Below are 13,954 nucleotides of genomic sequence, written 5' to 3'. Positions count from 1 at the left end.
ACCTCCCGCTCCCGCTGAATTTCGATCTTCAAGTCAATTCGCGATACACTCAACCTTACCTATTGTAACCTAGTTATCAAGATCTAAGTTTATTCCTTCGTACGCAACATCATGTCTGGATACGACGGCTCCGGCTACAACCAAGGCGGATACGGACAGCAAGGTGGTTACCAACAACAGGGTGGTTATGGACAACAGGGCGGCTATGGACAAGACAATCACAATGGCGGGGGTGGACACCAGCAGCCACCTCACCACCAACAACAGCCTCATGGTGCTGCCAGCGCATACTACGGTGGTCAAGGGGGCCCTCAGTCCTACGGTCAACAAGGAGGTTACGACACAGCGCCTCCTCAATACCAACAACTCCCTTCTGCGGCAGCCCACTCGTCCAACTCAGGTCGCAACTCGATGAACCAAGGTCATCAGAACCAATACGGCGGCGAGGGCGACCCAGAAGGTGACCGCGGTGTCATGGGCGGTCTCGCGGGTGCAGCAGCCGGAGGCTACGGAGGCCATGCCCTCGGTGGTAAAGCCGGCCACGGCGTAGCGGGCACCGTCATCGGCGCCCTCGCAGGAGCATTCGCAGGCCACAAAGGCCAAGACGCCGTAGAAGAGAAATGGGACGAGCGCAAAGAGAAGAAGAAACAAGAAGAAGAGGAAGAAAAGCGCAAGAAATACGGCCAACAGCAACACCAAGGCCCCCCTCCCATCCAACACCACCAAGACACCAACAACCAGCGCGCGCAAGGCGACTTCGGCGGCAACTTCAGCGCCTCCTCGCGCGACATTCGCCTCGATGCCCATGGCGACTACACTCTGCACGCCCAATGCCGCCGCGCAGACGGCTCCTACCAATCCTCCTCCATATCCCTAAACCACATCCTCGAAAACGACGGCGGTAGTTTCCGCTGGTCCGGAGGCTCAAACTCCAGCAGCGGCGGTGGCAACGAAAACACGTACACTGTCCAACAAGGCGATACGCTCCGCGCCATTGCATCTCGCTTCTCGCACTGCTCCTACGAGGATCTTGCTCGCCACAACAATATTACCAATCCAGACCAGATTTGGCCGGGCCAGAATCTGAAGGTGCCCGGTGGCAATAGCAGTCGTGGGGGTGGTGGGTTTGGGAGTTCGGCGAGGGGGATGAGGTTGGCGGATGGGGGGCAGAAACTAGAGGGCGAGTTGGAGTATCAGGGGCATTGGAGGATGAGGGAGGTTAATCTTGATGAGAGGATTAGTAATAGGGATGGTTGCCTGGTGTTTGTTTAGGGGGTTGAGTATGGGAATCGGAGGATGAGAGTTGATGGGAAAGGTACCGTAGTGTACTTCTCACTCATAAACCTATGATACATCTCTAAAACTATCGAATACACGCCTATGTCTCTATGCAAGTGGATACGTAAGAAATGTGACGACGGCTATATGTAAAGAATATACGAAGGTAAAAAGCGGGAGTGTTTATTCGATGTGACCATGAAGGAGTACGTGTTTTCGTATTGGTGCCTTGTCCTCATCTATCAGTATTACCTATCCACACAATTCGCATACCGCTTCAGAAAATCATGCAGATGGACCAACGAGTCCGTCGGAGCGAGCGCCATATAGCGACTCTGCACATCACCGGTCTGTGCCAGTTCAAGATATTTACATGTCACCCACCATATCTCTAGTCCGTGCTTGACAAAGCCTAGTAGCCTTTGTTCCTCTGCTTCACGTTTCGCGTGTAGAGCATCCCATAGCTCTTTCCAGCGTTTCGTTGCACGGACTAGATTAGTATATACCATCGGAGCCAGGAGAGTGGCTCGCGATACGAATACGATGGAATGTAATGCTGCAGAGATGTATTAGCTCGAGACCACGAACATTGAGGATGCAGATGGGTAAACCTACCAAATATGCCAATCATGAGAAGTCGATGTTCAAGGACGTCGATAAGGGGACCCTTTTGCTCATCAGACCAGTCCTCATTCATCAACGCAGAAACCAGTTGCTTGATACTGGGCTTCGGTCTCGCTAAGCGTTTCGACTGTGTGCGCAAACGAGTGTAATCTTCCGCCGTAGCCGCATCGTAAAGCACATCGTTACACGGCAGCGTCTGGGAGACCTCCGCTATAGCAATCTTGGGAACCGAGCTGAAGAAGAAGGTGGCCATGCAATCCATAGCAAAGATGAAGTGTACAGCTCTCACTCTAGACTCCTCTGCTATGAACGCATTCCACTCCGGTACTTGGTTTTGAGACCTCACTGTGATTGTTGGTTCGAGCAACTTGAGCGATCTCATTGCAGCGACAATTTCTGGGTGTCGAGATATTTCGACTCGGCTGCGCGTGGCTTCATTGTTGAAAGTACTCTGTAGAGCCACTATTAGTGATGCAGCTTGCACTGCTTCCAGAGCGCGAGGATCGTGCCCGAGATTGGGTTTTGCGACCACATCGCGTAGATGCTCAAAAATGAAATCTTCGGCCAGATGGAAGAAGGAGCGAGATGACAAAGCGCCGTCTGTGGGTGTGCAATGTACCGATCCACCAAAGGCGACAGCAAGTAACAAGGGTAGCGAGACCTTGTGCATATCGAAGGTCGGCCAGTGAATCAGAGGCTGTTGGGGGTGAAAGACGGTGAAGTAAGCCCAGATACACTCTTCGAAGTTTTCTGCTGTAAAGACTGCTTTCGCGGCAACCACGGGGAAAGCACCTTCGGGATTGAAGTGTGCCGTTCGACATGTTTGGCTATAAATAAAGAGCTGAGAACATAGCTCGTCAATCCTAGGTTGGAGAACCGTGGTCGTCTGGGGTCTCCCGGGTGCCGGTGGTATTGAAGCACTGATGTCTAAATCGCTGTACACGAAGAAGTCTGAGAAGATGCCGAAGAGTGCCACATCCCTGTCGAAAAGCTGATGGTCTGCATCGTTGTTTTCTTGACATCTGGACGACCGTACAGTCAATGGATCGCCAATGAAAGCACTGAGTATCGACTCGCGGCGGGGGTCTGTATATTGATATAGGAATGTGATGGGGCAGGAAGGAAGACTCTGGGCGGTTTCCACTCTAGCAGTAGAATCGCGGCTCAAATGACTGGCACTGGTAGCATGAGCATCTTCGTGTAACAGCTGTGCACGGCTTTCGTTCGTTCTAAGCCGGCCTCGTCGTCCTGGTTTGGCAGAGGCTATCTCATCGTGCTCGCCTCGTTTTTGGCATGACTTTGAGTGTCTTCTAAGGACGTCGCTAAGCAATGTCAACGTTGGGGTCTCACGAGCTTACCCAACACAGGCGAAGACCTACTGGCGGACGAACGTGCGGTTGCAGAAGGTGCATGTGTTTAGACGATCGCGTGTATCTTGTTGGTGTTGAGTAAGCTTTAAGTGGCATGTCGGATGGTCAACTTACGAGCCGACTCGTGTCGTCGCAAGTGACTGTTGCTCGAGAAGGATTTGCTGCACGTGCTACATTTATGCGATATGCTGCCCGTGTTTGTCTCAATGGCGTCTGGCATTGACTGGTCTTTCGTTGTTGACGCGGCTGCCCATGATGTGGGCTTTCCAGGGTTGAATGTGGGTTTTCAGGATGTGGGCTTTCCGCTGATGTGGGCTTTAACTGCGGCCACCTTACCGCAAAGGGCCGACCACGTGACGCAGCATCGATGCTCTCCCCATACCGTCGTGTATCAACAATCCTGTTGCAAGAATGAGTTTGTTTCTGTCAGATACTGCCTATCGTCATGTCGAGTATACGAGCGTTCGTAAGCCGAAGAAGCTACTGCGCATTCGGTAACATCTCACTCCTTCCATCTTGAATGAATCAAACTGACAGTGTCCAGCATTTACGTTAAGACCTCACCCCATACATCTTCGACTTAGCCATACAGCATGTCGTAGCATTTCTACCAGCTTGCCCAGTCACGAGACACTAGAACGAGCTCGTCAGCGCAGCGACACACTCCTCCCCTCAGTCGTTGTCAAACCCAGGGGCGTTGTCGAACACGTCCTGTAAGCCACACTCTCCCCGACATATCCAAACACTTCCTGACAGACTCCAGAACGACCACGGATCAAATACTCAACTGGGTTCGACAAAGCTCAATCCACCCACTGACCTTCGGCCTCGCCTGCTGCGCCATCGAAATGATGCATTGCTCCACGCCGCGCTACGACCAAGACCGACTCGGCATCATCTTTCGCGCGTCCCCTCGCCAGGCAGACGTGATGATCGTTGCAGGCACAGTCACCAATAAAATGGCTCCCGCTGTTCGGCAGTGCTATGACCAGATGCCAGAGCCGAGATGGGTGATTAGCATGGGGAGTTGTGCGAATGGTGGCGGGTACTATCATTATAGTTATAGTGTGGTGAGGGGCGTTGATAGGATTATTCCTGTGGATATTTATGTTCCGGGTTGTCCTCCGACGGCTGAGGCATTGTTGTATGGCGTCTTTCAGTTGCAGAAAAAGATTAGACATACGAAGACGACGAGGATGTGGTATCGGAAATAGGTGGAAGCGCGATAATCGAATACAGAGATGCTCAGATGAGAATTTGCCCTCTCGTCTCTTTCTCTCACTTCGGTACGCGGCACACCCTGTCGCTCCTGCCTTGTCGCTCCTTCCTTCCCTATTCGTCTTCACCCCGTCCAATTCTTCACCACTCACGACGCGATTGCGAAGCTTTCGCAAGCGCTGTTAACTCTATCGTTTCTTCCTCATTCTATCGCTTCACATTCATTGTACAGCAATTGTAACTTCCCAACAACGCGCACGAAGCCGACGCCCGACGCCCGACGCGCCAAAGAGCATTACGAGAAGTCAGAGCCAAATCTACGAAGATGCCCAACTGCAAGCCTACGGAGCCTGAGACGGCAGACTACTACTTCGACTTGGGTGTGACTCAATACGCCACAGCAACAGACATAAAGGCAGCCTACCGCATACTAGCGCTGCAGCATCATCCTGACAAGAAAGCACCCGGTCGCACTATAGATGCTGTCGAGTTCAGACGTGTAAGAGCACTCGCCCGCGAAGCTTAGTGATAAGCGGACTCATGAGATATAGGTGAACGAAGCATTTGAAGTACTGCGATATCCCGAAGAACGAAACGAATACAACGCGCTGTACGAAGGCATCCGGGAAGAATGGGAGGAGTACCGCAACAACTACGCCGAATACGAACTGCAGGAAGAAATAGACCGCATTGACGCTGAGGAAGAAGCAGCGCGTGTACGGAGGGAACAACAGCGCCAGGCGGAGGAGAGACAACGCAAAGCAGAAGATGAAGCTCGGGCAGATGCTGAACGAACTGCTCGAGAGAAGAAGGAGAAGCTTGCAGAAGAGCGTTCGCGACAAGCAGCAGAGCGTGCCGAGAAAGAGCGAGCTATAGCTGCGGAAGAGCGACTGCGGAAATGGAAAGAAGAGCAAGAGACTATGCGAAAGCAGCGCCGCGAAAAGCGCCAAAGGGAGGCCGAAGAGCGCGAAGCAAAAGTCCGAGAGCAACATCGCCTTGAACAAGAGCGAAAAGCACAGGAGTACCTCGCAGCACTGGAGGTACAGCAGAAGCTCGCAGAGCAGAAGGCGCGCCAGGTGGAAGAGTTGATGGTCCGAACATACATGCAACAATTCTTCTCCGAGACCGCGGACGCAGAAACTCAACGCATACAGCGCCGCGTCCGCCTGGCGCACATATGGGCGCGACAACTCCACACAGACGCAAAGACGGCTGCTGGTGCAGGACCTGATGCCAAATCCGAGTATGTGGAGTTGGGCTGGCATAGGATTGACGGTACGGCAACGTGTGACTTCTGCATCAAGGATGTGAAGCTGTACTTCTTTGCGTGTCCCTTGGGAGGGGCGGCGGCGTGTGGGGACTGCAAGTATAAGTTCGCGCATGGGTACGAGACGGCGAGTGGGGAGGTTATTGGAAAGCGCAAAGTGGAGGAGAAAAAAGCCGCCAAGGTTGGTGGGAAGAAGGGGAAGGCAAAGGGAAAAGGCAAGGGGAAGAACTGAATGGACGTAAGACGCAGGTGATAACCGAGGGTGTACAGCATGAGTATGCTAAACTTGTCAGTGAGAAGTACGGATTAAAGATGCAAGATACGACAGAGAGTGTACAGCATACGCGTATCAAGATTGTCTGTAAGAAGCACGTCAGAAAAAGGCCACCAAGGTCATAATAATGTATGGAATGTCTGATACAGGTCTTACAGAAGTATAACAATGACAAGTCAAAAGACCCACCCAATTATGCCGATCCGTTGTCCCCAAATGCACCCCAAACATGCCGACCGTGATTATCGTAATGTAACAAGATAAGTAACCATCCCAACACCGGGGGTATCTTTTGAAGAATAAACACCAACACTTTTCCCGCGCCCAAAACACCTTTTTGTCCCACAGCTTGTCGACCCAAATGTCTGTGATGATGATGATGCAGTCAAAGAAGGAAAGGAGACAGGATAATAATAACAAGCTCAAAAAGAGGAGGGAGGAGATGGGTAAGGGGACTACCCGGTCCATCCCATATCCCCACCTTGTTGTCCACCCTGCCGTCCTAACTGTTGGGCTTGTTGCTGTGCTTGACGCATCATCATCATCTGGGTCATCTGCTGTTGGTTCATGGGCTGCATTCCTTGCATACCCTGCATGCCACCGTTCATCTGTCCACCCTGCATGCCGCCCATGCCTCCATTCATCTGGTTCATTTGCGCCATGTTCATACCCTGACCCATGTTGCCCATGTTACCCATGTTCATGCCCTGCATGCCGCCACCTTGCATGCTGTTCATGGTATTCATGTTGCCCATCATGCCCTGAGGCAGCTGGCCACCGCTCGCCATGGCTTGTTGTCGCATTTGTAGGAGTCGAGAATTGTTTGCGGCGTTTGCGCGTTGTTGTTGGAGCATCTGCTGGTACTGTTGCATTTGCATGGGGTTGGGGGTGTTGCCGTTCTGCATGCCGTTCATTTGGCCGCCGTTCATCTGGCCGCCCATGTTGTTCTGCATATGTGCCATCTGCATCTGTTGTTCACGCTGCTCTCGCTGCTTGATTTGCATTTCCATCTGGTGGATTTGTTGCATGACCTGGGGAGGGATGTTCTGGCCGTAGTTCTGCATGACCGTTTGCTTGTGCTGCTGATAGCGCGCGCGCATCTGCTGGAGATTCAGGTTAGCAAAAGTCATGGTCCCTTGATTATTGGGCATGCCATTCTGCTGCATGCCTGCTCCAGGTGACATATTCTGCATAGCCATCTGCTGTTGACTTTGCTGCTGATTTTGGGTCAATTGGCGGAAATAGTGCTGCGCGAGCTGGTTGCGGTAAGCCTGCGGATTCTGGCCTTGCGGGACTCCTTGAGTCTGAATTTGCTGCGTAGCCTTTTGGAATGCCAGCTGTTGGAATTGTTGCTGCTGGTTACCTGGCGATCCTGATTGCTGCATTTGCTGCATGCGAAGTTGCTGCTGCAGACGCTGTTGTTGCATCTGCTGAGCCTGTTCAGGCGTCATGTTGTGACCTGGCTGAGGTGTCTGCATCATCATTGGCGTTTGCCCTTGCATGGCCATAGATGGGCTGCCCTGGCCCATGCGACTCGGGGTCGGCGTCATGTTGCGATTCGGCATGGAGGCATTCATTACAGGCGTTCCTTGTACGATGTGCGGTGTGCCTGTGCGACTCAAGTTCTGCTGCTGACTGACGGAGCGCATCATGTTCTGGTGATTAGAGACGGCAGATGGCGGGCGAGCAGGACTGTTTATGGCCTGGTTCGAAGCGGTAGGTACCATCGGGGTGCCACCAAGTTGATGCGCAGCCTGCCCACCAAGTGATGGCGAGGCTGCAGCGGCGGCCATCGGCGTTTGCTGGCGTATGGTGGGCGAGAATTGAGATTGCGTAGCCGACTGGGGTGTCTGAGTAGCCTGTATGGCTACCGCGTTCGACATCTGGTGCTGTGCTGCGGCTGCGGCTCGCAAGGCTTCACTCTGCTGCTGGTTCTGCTGCAGTTGTGCTTGATGTGCTTGCTGGCGAAGAGCCTGTTGCTGTTGACGCTCCGCGAGTTCGGCCTGCTGTCTGCTCTCGATCTCTCTCTTCCGCTGGATCTCAGCCTCCATCTGCGCTTGGCGTTTAGCTTGAGCGATTCGAGCGTCTTCCTCTTTCTTCCTCCGGTCGGCTTCCTCATGGTTTGCACGGATGTTAGCAATGGTCTTGAAGCGGGCAAATGTCTGGGAGTTGGCAGCGGCGCGCACAGCGTTGTCGTCGTTGCCGGCGGCTGTGGCCGTCATATTGCTCTGGTACTCGTCGCCCGCCAACATATAGCGCTGTAGACCCTGAGCCTCTGCCTCGTCTGCAGCCAGCTCGGCGGTGGTCCTCTTGCGAGTCTTGCGTGGAGGGGCGGGGTTCTTGTTGTTCGGATGTGTGATGGCATCCATAAGTGCGAGCGATTCACCGAAGCTCTTGGTGGGCTCCAAATAGAGGGGTGGGCAGGTGGCCCTCAGTAACTCGGCCTCGAACTCGTGTACGTTGCTATCGTCGAGGACCATTTTTTGGCGTTTCGGGCTTGGGCCGTTCGCAAAGGTGGGCGTGGAGGGTACTGCCGTCATGGGAGTCGGCGGCATGCCTCCAGCTCTGCCCTGGGCTTGCATTCTTTTGAGGGTAGCCATGTCTGGTACCGGCGTGGTGGCCAGTAGCTGCATGTCGGCCAATCGCGACTGCTGCGTTGGAAACAGTACCACTGTGCCGACTTTAGCGATGCCTGGCTGCTTGGTCAGAGCCCCGTTCTGACCAGGAGCGGGCATGTTCTCCTTGTCTTCTTTGGTTTCTCCGTCTTTGCTCTGCGCGTTGACCTGGGCGGCCTTCGCATCGGCCTGTTTGGCTGGAAAGGGTGCGAATGGAGAGGGTGTGATGAAGTTGTTGTAATTATGAATAGAGAAGGCGCTCGTGCCGGCCTCGCCAGTGCTGTTGGTGTCATCCTTGGGCTTGACGCCGGCCGAGCGGTAGTCGTGAAGCTCAACGATGAGGCAGTCGTCGTACCAAGGCGTGTTGAACTCGTAGAGCTCCTCGACCATGTTGTGCGGCACCTCCTTGTTGCGGATGGCCTGCAGCAGCTCGCGCATAGGCGACTGGTAGGACAGCGTCTCCTGGGAGTCGTTCAGGCGGAAGTGCTTGGGGTGCAGGTATACACGGAGCGACGGCGGCTTGCCCTTGTGCCTGGCCAGGATGTCTTGCTGTGTGTAGACTGCGAGATATGTTAGCGCGTGTGCCGAAAGCGGTAGCGAAGTGTGAATATACCATATTTCCTGGCCTCGTCGTGCTTCACGCTCTCGTCCTCCATGTTGGACTGGCGCGTGGCAGTGCGCGCAACTCCCGGGCGCTGAGACTCGCGGCGCAGGCGAGGAGGCTGCGCTGGGCGGGCAACTGCGACTGGGCCGGACATGATGGTGGTGACGGCGCTGCAGTTCGTCGACTCGCGGTGGGGCGGCGGTGGGACGGGCTTTCGGCCTGGGGAACCACGACCGGCAGCGGCGCGGCGTGCAGACGGCGGAGAGAGGGCAGGCGCAAAGATGCGCGCGATGCCCGAGGTGCTTTTGGCAATGCGCGAGGGAGTGCGAGGGTGCGCGAGGAAGGGGCGACTCGAGCGAGGCTGGGCGTCCTATTGGAGATGTCTCGACGCGTGAGGATGGCCGACGTGATGTTTGCTGATCCGAGCTGATGCGCAGCTGCCTCCCCGTATGTCTAACCCTGTTTCATCATCATCCACGTGACTACCACCTCACCATGACCTCCACGGCTTCCACTCGACTTCGTCCACATAAAGCTCGCATTAATGCTAGAGCATCCGGGAAAGCGCTTCTTGCAAGATCCGATGGAGTTCAGTCGCGAAGCTACATGCCACCTCTTGGCATGATGACTCTGCCAGCAGGGCTGTGCCGCACTCCGGCATTGCAACTGCACGCCATACCTGGGGCACTGCAACGTCCTCAGCTTGGAGCTGACTCTGACACTCCTCTCACATCGAGCCATCATCTTCCTTGTCCTTCACAAAGTTCCGTGTAGTCTGATCGCCTCAACCCGGCAACCAACACCGAAGTGGCCCTCACTCGTTATGACAAGCCTCGAAACCCTGCCATTGGAACTCCATGAGCACATCTTCGCATACCTCATACCTCGCCAGCGTCATAAAAACATCGCTTGTCTCGACCCTGACTACTGGAGCGAACAAGAGAGGCCCGACATCTACAACATTCGGTTGACCTGTCGACGTCTACGTACGGCGGCATGGCAGACCTTCGTTTGGATCCTGGAAGATCTCCCAACAAAGTGCCAAGAAGGGACACTGCGGAACCTAGCTGCCCTTCTCGAGTTACCTGAAATCTCGACTAGGCTCACATATCTAACTCTTTCACCTTACCATCTCTTCACGGAAGAAGGCTACACGCATCACTTGAGTGTCATCGCCGATTCTCGAAGAGACGAATTTCATGCGCATTGCGCATGGCTTCGAGATACCCGCTCGGAAACACTGGTCGCAATCATTCGCCTGGCCCCCAAGATCCGCCATCTGGTTTGTGTCATCGCAAGCCTCAGCCTTACATTTAATGATGCAGGTGAAAAGGCGTGGGTCGGCACGGTTTACAGCGAGGCTGTTGACCCTATGCACGTGAGTCCGACTCCTCAACCGTCCAATGGTCATTTTTGAATACTTGCCTGCATTTTACCTCCATCATCTGCTTGGGGGTCCTTTACATGTGTTGATGAGCTATACAGATCATTCAAACCGTCCTCAGAGATACACACTTGGCAGAAAGACTCGAATCTATGTACCTCCTGTCCAGTGAACACCAACACAATTTCAAACACACTGGCGACATCCCTGAAAGCCTCATTCCTTTGAGCTACGACAACCTTCGTCATCTAACACTTGCACTGAGGACCCGAAAAGTTTCCTACTTCCGCATTCGGGCATCGCATTTGACGAGCCTGTGCATTGTGCTCGACAGAATTTGCGACGAGGATCTGACTACATTATTTACTCAAGGAGTCTGCTTTCCCGAACTATGCCCTACCCTGCGCAGCTATACCATTCGTGGAGATGAGGTCCGAGATGATCAAGAGTTTGCCAAGCTGGTGCGCCAGGTCCCGACTCGACTTCTATTACGATTCATTCTGCCAATCTTCGAGCGCGACTGGACACTGCCGTTAGTTTCGCTAGAACACATCATATCGACAGAGGAAGAAGACGCAGAGTTCACTTGCATCCCTGACTTCCAGGGTAGCGGCCGGATCGGGTTATTAGTTTTCAGGAACTTCTACCATTTCATACCTCGATCGCGGCAGAAGGCAGGAACCTCCATCAACGACAATACCAAAATAGTCGATCGTCACTGGAAACCCTACGAGGCGCTGCTTGCCAAGTGTGATAGCTCCCGTATTGAACACTTACCGGAGTGTGAATGATCAATTCAGGCGTTGATGTGGAGTGGTTACAATAAGAGGTAGATCTCGACCAGTCGGGGTGGAACGTCTAGAGGAAAGAGATAGCAAGCGAAAGAGGCTCATCGCATGATTTGAGGATAAGTCTTTGGCGGCGACATGTGTATGTAAATATCGAAAGGGCGAATGTGACCTCCACGACATCGCCACAATGATGCGCGAACACTACCACTCGAATCTGCGAGTGCCTTCACAGCGGCTATCGAAGATCATGTACTCAACACTGGAATGCGCTGTTTTCTCACAGGGTATAGGCTTGTATAACGTCCATGCACTTCGATGATTGCATCGCAGTCATAGCACCTCTTGAGTCACGGTTGTCATACTCGATGAGTGACTTTTGACGACGGAAACCCCGTGAAGTGACAATATGTAAACCTGTCATCTCGGCGCTGCTATAAATTTGAGCTTCGACGTCTATCCTCCTACACATATCGCCAACACACAGCTACATCGTTTCCATATCTACGAGTTCTCGTTCAGCAGCCTCTATCACCATTATCATACACAGGCACACATACCTGATCTAGCCTTTGATCGTTGTTCTTCAATTTTCGTCGACGTAGTATCGAGTACTCGGCTACCGCAACTCTCGCCATAGGTGTATTGCCTACGACTACTATCACTCGAGGAAACCTTCAAACACCCCGACATACCCACTACATATCTCCAAGCCTCATAATCTCGTTGCCTCGAAGTCATCTATTTACGTCCATCACCACTACCCTATCGACACGTTATTCATCATCCTACAGCTTCAACATATCATAGCCGTACGCCGAATCGAGACTTCCGAGCCAACCGAGTAACCTCGCGACAACATTAAGAGTTATCTGTAGACAACGTTACAATGCCAAACTCCACTCAGCGTTCCGATGAGCGTAGAGGGAAAGAACAGTGGGTCTGCAGTAATTGCAAATGGATCATCGTGGGGAAAACAGCCACTATTGGTGACAAGTGCCCACAATGTAAAGCACTTCTCAAGAGAAAAAGCCAAGGCCGGAATGGCTGTGTCATATCGGGTGAAGATAAGCATTGCGATGTACAGTGATCTGTCACATACCAGGAAGCGACATCCAGGCGGAGTAGGTGCTGAATCTAGTTCTTTTCAGATGACCCGAACTGACAGTATTACAGGGTTTCTCGAATCAAGCACTCGGAGCTGATAGGATTTAGTCTGGCGTGGGAGGTAGTTTGCCACACGGCAATTGACACTGGCGAAGTCAAGGCAGGTGGAGCTTAGATAGCAGAGGTGGAATAGAAAACCTGTTCTTGTATATTGTCTTTTATGTCACTTTTGATATCCTCGCCTGATTCTCACTGATTGCGTGATGGTACGTGGGGCACATGTATGCGAGAGGTGACACGCATCGTGAGTGTACTTATCGCGTACCGCGTAACGCGCCATGTGAGTACCAAAGATGTGTCGCACCCTAAGATACATTGACTTCTTCAAGATATCAGGCCGAGGGGATAAAACGCTACTCCTTCACAGTAGTGGCTGAGTTGGATTTGGTATTGGCATGCCGTAGAAGACAGTATATCGTGCGAATAGATCTCAAGCACGGTCTTGTTCTTGTTGAAACACGTAACTGTGGTGAGTCGAAGCTTGAATGAGTCGTAGTGTGACACCACGGTCCGCCCCAACGTCTAAGTACATTTCGCCCTTGACCAATACACGGCAGTGACAGAACCTGAACGTTCGAAGCAGGCTTCGGCTCTTTGATGATAGCGCGCATTCGTATTGACGCAGCGTTTCTGAGTCTACGCGCTGTGACTGTGTACCAGTAGTACATTCGGTAGACACACGCCTACCATGATCTTGCCTCTTCACCACTTACGCTCGCTCTTCCTGCCCAGATATCTATACGTACCCGTTACTCACATTCATTCTTTGCACCCAGCATGTCGGGGATACCGCGTCAAAAACTGCAAGACTACCTCCCATCAAATGCATCCCAAATCCAAGAACGACAGCAAGACCCCAATGCACTTCGTATAGACTGGGTGTTTTGTCAAGAGAAATGCAAGCAGCGTATGAACAACAATGTTCACAAGGAGTCCAGCTGCATGGTCTGCAGACACAAACTAGCCGATTGCAATGAATGTCTGAAAAACAGACTTTACGATCACAACGCGATACCCGAACTTCCTAGTTCCACCTTCTTGTCGTCGAATACCGGATTTGGCCGCCCAGCCGCGAGAATTGCCGCGCAACAAGCTGCCAAATTGGCTGGGATATGGGACACTGAGGAAGCTATGCGAAGGGAGAAGAGAGCTATGGGAGTGGAAAGAAGAGACAGCGACAAAAGGAACCAGAGACAGAAGCGTGTAAAGTGCGTCATCCTGTGAGAAGTGCTTGAAGAAACGGGTGGAAGCGGGTGTGTAGAAGGCGAAGACGCCGAAAGACAAATGATTCGCGCTGCACCGGAAGAGCGCTGGACTGGAAGAGCTGCAGACATCAATGAGACTGTCGGTGGGGTTGCGAATACG

General features: G+C 52.9%; 3 protein-coding genes across 3 annotated transcripts; 2 read left to right on the top strand and 1 right to left on the bottom strand.

Annotated features, from left to right (window-relative positions):
• Window positions 1-223: 223 nt before the first annotated feature.
• Window positions 224-1,272, top strand: J4E83_004650 (uncharacterized protein; the record flags this gene model as incomplete). Its single annotated transcript, XM_049331577.1, has 2 exons — window positions 224-232; window positions 268-1,272. 2 exons carry the CDS (start codon window positions 224-226, stop codon window positions 1,270-1,272), a joined length of 1,014 nt encoding a protein of 337 aa, XP_049189351.1.
• Window positions 1,273-4,815: 3,543 nt separating this feature from the next.
• On the top strand, window positions 4,816-5,989 carry J4E83_004649 (uncharacterized protein; the record flags this gene model as incomplete). The annotated part of the gene is made up of 2 exons (XM_049331576.1): window positions 4,816-4,989; window positions 5,042-5,989. 2 exons carry the CDS (start codon window positions 4,816-4,818, stop codon window positions 5,987-5,989), a joined length of 1,122 nt encoding a protein of 373 aa, XP_049189350.1.
• Window positions 5,990-6,486: 497 nt separating this feature from the next.
• On the bottom strand, window positions 6,487-9,404 carry J4E83_004648 (uncharacterized protein; the record flags this gene model as incomplete). The annotated part of the gene is made up of 2 exons (XM_049331575.1): window positions 6,487-9,206; window positions 9,260-9,404. The coding sequence occupies 2 exons, from the start codon at window positions 9,402-9,404 to the stop codon at window positions 6,487-6,489; spliced, it is 2,865 nt and encodes a 954-aa protein (XP_049189349.1).
• Window positions 9,405-13,954: the final 4,550 nt, after the last annotated feature.

This window comes from Alternaria metachromatica (assembly GCF_023757995.1).
Source record: "Alternaria metachromatica strain BMP 0045 chromosome Unknown scaffold_8, whole genome shotgun sequence".
Taxonomy (NCBI): Eukaryota; Fungi; Ascomycota; class Dothideomycetes; order Pleosporales; family Pleosporaceae; genus Alternaria; species Alternaria metachromatica.
Note: the sequence above shows the minus strand (reverse complement) of the source record. Positions and strands in the feature narration are given on the sequence as shown.